We start from the raw sequence: 3,323 nt of genomic DNA on the forward strand, positions 1-3,323 counted from the left end.
GAAAAGTTAAACAATTATTTCTTAGGTGACAGCATAGATGACCTGCCACATATTTTTTTAATTAAAAAGTCCGGTGTATGTGTGAAACACGCGAATTTTTATACGAATGAAAAAGACAAGAAGTGTATAATATTATGAATATAAAAATAAAATCGTGTAACGAAAAAACGGGTGGCAACTAACAGTGAGAACGCATGACGGAATCACTTCTCAGTATTTATAAAGACTAATCCAAATCCTGCTTCGATCATACACCAATTCTTCTTCTCTTAAAGTCTCTTTTTTTGGTCTTATTACCAAATGGGTTCCTCCAGGTTTTTGGACCTTATGGCCATGCTTCTCATGCTGTTGCTACCCTTGGCTGCCAAAGGGGATCTTGTTGATGATTTCCTTGGTACTTCATCTATTTATCTAATGCATTAAGATATATGCAAGGCTATCAAGTGTTAGTGAATCAGTGCTAACAACTTCAATTGAAATGAAACATTAATTGCAGGCCATGTTTGTGACCAAGTGGAATGTGGGAAGGGAAGCTGCGTAGTAAACACAAGTTACCCATTAAACTTCATCTGTGAATGCCAATCTGGCTGGAAGCGAACCCAAGAAGATGACAGTGATGCATATGCCACTAGCTTTCTTCCATGTGTCATTCCTGAATGTAAATTTTATTATCTCTTTCCCCATTTCTTATTCACTTGGAGTATGGGTTTGGATCCTTTCTAGTCAAGTCATGTGGGTTAAATAAGAGAGAGAGAAATACATGCATTTTGTAGTTTTGTAGTTAGGTCTTACAAAAATTATAAGACTCAAACATATATTATTTGATATCATTTGCTATGCATTAATGGTTCAAAATTCAGATGCTAGCATGGCAAAATTTTGAGACATGTCAACAATTTTAATGACAATCTGTTGTATCATTTGCAGGTACCCTGAACTATGGTTGTCAGCCAGCACCACCGCCAGTTCCAGAGAAGAGTTTTCCGCATAACTTCTCAGCTTTTGATCGTAAGTAACTCCACTCGTTGATGAATGATGGTTCATAAACATGCTTATTTAATATTATAATTAAGAGTTTCAATTTAATTATTTATTCAAAAAGTTTAATATTATTAATGAATTATCATGTGATGATGCTTTCTTATTTGACAGTGTAAAAAATTAATAATCAATTAAATTTTCGCCCTTACTAACAAAAACATTGGTTAAAGATTTTCTCATTTTCTAATCATTTTCTATGTAAAAATAAAAATATGCCATAGCTTGCTATTGGGCATACTGTGGGGAAGGGAAATGCACCAAGAACAGGACACATACATACAGATGCGAATGCAACCCCAATTATTTTAATCTTCTCAACATCTCCGTTTTCCCTTGTTACAGTGAATGTAAGAATCCAAAACCCATTTTTTTTTATCTTGACAATGGTAGCAGAATATTGGGGTTTAGAAAATAGAATATTGATTAAGGAGAATTTTCTTTGTTGGGGTTCTATTTTCAAGGTACTCTTGGATCTGATTGCTCGAGACTTGGAATCAAAGTTTCAAATTCAACCACTGATAATGCAATTGGCAGTCAAGGTGAGATTGGACTTAGACCACCTATATTTTCACTTATCTTATACTTTAGTTATTAATGTTGAAACGTAAATAAGAACATTGAGCACCGTTGTTATGTCCATACAATATTGATATTTAAAATAAGTTTCTAGAATTTTGAATTCTGAAAGGGTGTCTATTTTTTTCCCCAGAAAACTCAGCTTCAATCTTCCGAGGAAGGTTCCATTGGATGGTTATGTTGTTGATGTCCACGGGTATGGTTATGTGGACCTAGCACGCCAAGGTATGGTTTGTGGAATTGCACCAAACTTCTGGTCTGGTTTCATCATTGTAAGTCTAATGGCGAAAATTATTTTGGTGAATTATTGATTTGATTGTTGCCCACAGTTATTTTTGTGTAATACCAATTAATAGCCTTATTGTTATTAGTGTAGAAATAAAGCCAGGGTTCCGTCATTGGCGAATGAATACTACTGTATACACATAGATTTTATAGCCATCTACACATTACTGCACTGTTACTATTTCCTTATATTGTAATATATCGTCTCCCATTAGCTCCAAATTACTATTCCTTCTATTTCGCCATTTTTTTTTTCCTTCTGTTACCCACAAAAAAGCAGTAATTATAGTAATATTTTGCTTTTCATTTACTGCAATTCCGAGGAAGCAATCATGTAATAAAAATTAATTTTAAATATAAGGTGAATTTTTTTTCACTCTTCAATGCGAACGGGACTAAAAAGATGATCACTTTGGGGTTACACACAGATTCAACTCCACATGCAAACACCAAGCAATAACATAACATGCATTTTTCTTATTGCAAATAACTGTCTTGCGGTCATTAATTTTTTAAATATCAGGTTCACTATGACCAATGAAAAATATTAATCCCGAGAAATTTTCAGTTTAGATTCATTTATTTACATATTTTAATTATATTTAATCGGGCTGTAACCACTTTTAACCCCGACCCTATTTTATAAAATAAAAGTAACTAACTTATTAAAAAAAAGCAGTTATATATATTATAAACATTTATTATATTAAATGACTAAGTTTTAGTGGCTTGCATGAGAAACATGTAAGTGCTTAATAATATAACTTTATGATAAATTAAGGGTATAAAAAATTTAATAATTAATATATTTAAAAACAAACCTTTATTTTTTTTTATAATTAAGACAAAAAAATTTCGACAATCATTTCTTCTAAATAAGATGGTACTGATTAAGGATTTAAATATATATATATATATATATATATCTCACCATACTTATTATTTTTTCAAAAAATTATAATATAGTTTGAATTATCAGTAATATTACATAAGACTTCCCATTTCCATCCAATCTCAACTTGGGTCAAGCCCAATAAAATTGTGTTGTATGCCAACAAATTGAAACATCGGCACCAGCATCGCGCCCGGAATGGAACTCGGAAGCCACTGCATGCGGACAAACAAGCGAAACAATGATTTCTTCTTCTAATCAACGCATAACACTTTACTCCTTCTTCGAAAGAACACTTAAATTCTATATTTTTTTACTGATAGATGAAATTAATTTTAATAATTTAAAAAATAAAAAAGTAAATTCATGCAAAAAAAATTTGATGATCAAAATTGTATATTGGTCATTATAGAAGAATAAAGAAACCCAATTAATGATTTCTAATTTTTTTAAACTAAATATATTTTAAACTGACCTTCTCTACATTACCTTTTTTTAATATAATTTTATCCATGAAAATATTAATGAT

The 3,323-nt window shown here is 31.2% G+C and overlaps 1 protein-coding gene across 1 annotated transcript; it reads left to right on the forward strand.

Moving 5' to 3' along the window:
- The first annotated feature begins 300 nt into the window (after positions 1–300).
- Positions 301–1,886, forward strand: LOC113873663. The gene is made up of 6 exons (XM_027511901.1): positions 301–394; positions 497–658; positions 928–1,008; positions 1,263–1,388; positions 1,503–1,580; positions 1,751–1,886. The coding sequence occupies exons 1-6, from the start codon at positions 301–303 to the stop codon at positions 1,831–1,833; spliced, it is 624 nt and encodes a 207-aa protein (XP_027367702.1). The 3' UTR covers positions 1,834–1,886.
- Positions 1,887–3,323: the final 1,437 nt, after the last annotated feature.

This window comes from Abrus precatorius, unplaced genomic scaffold (genome assembly GCF_003935025.1).
Source record: "Abrus precatorius isolate BTA unplaced genomic scaffold, Abrus_2018 Scaffold7, whole genome shotgun sequence".
NCBI lineage: Eukaryota > Viridiplantae > Streptophyta > Magnoliopsida > Fabales > Fabaceae > Abrus > Abrus precatorius.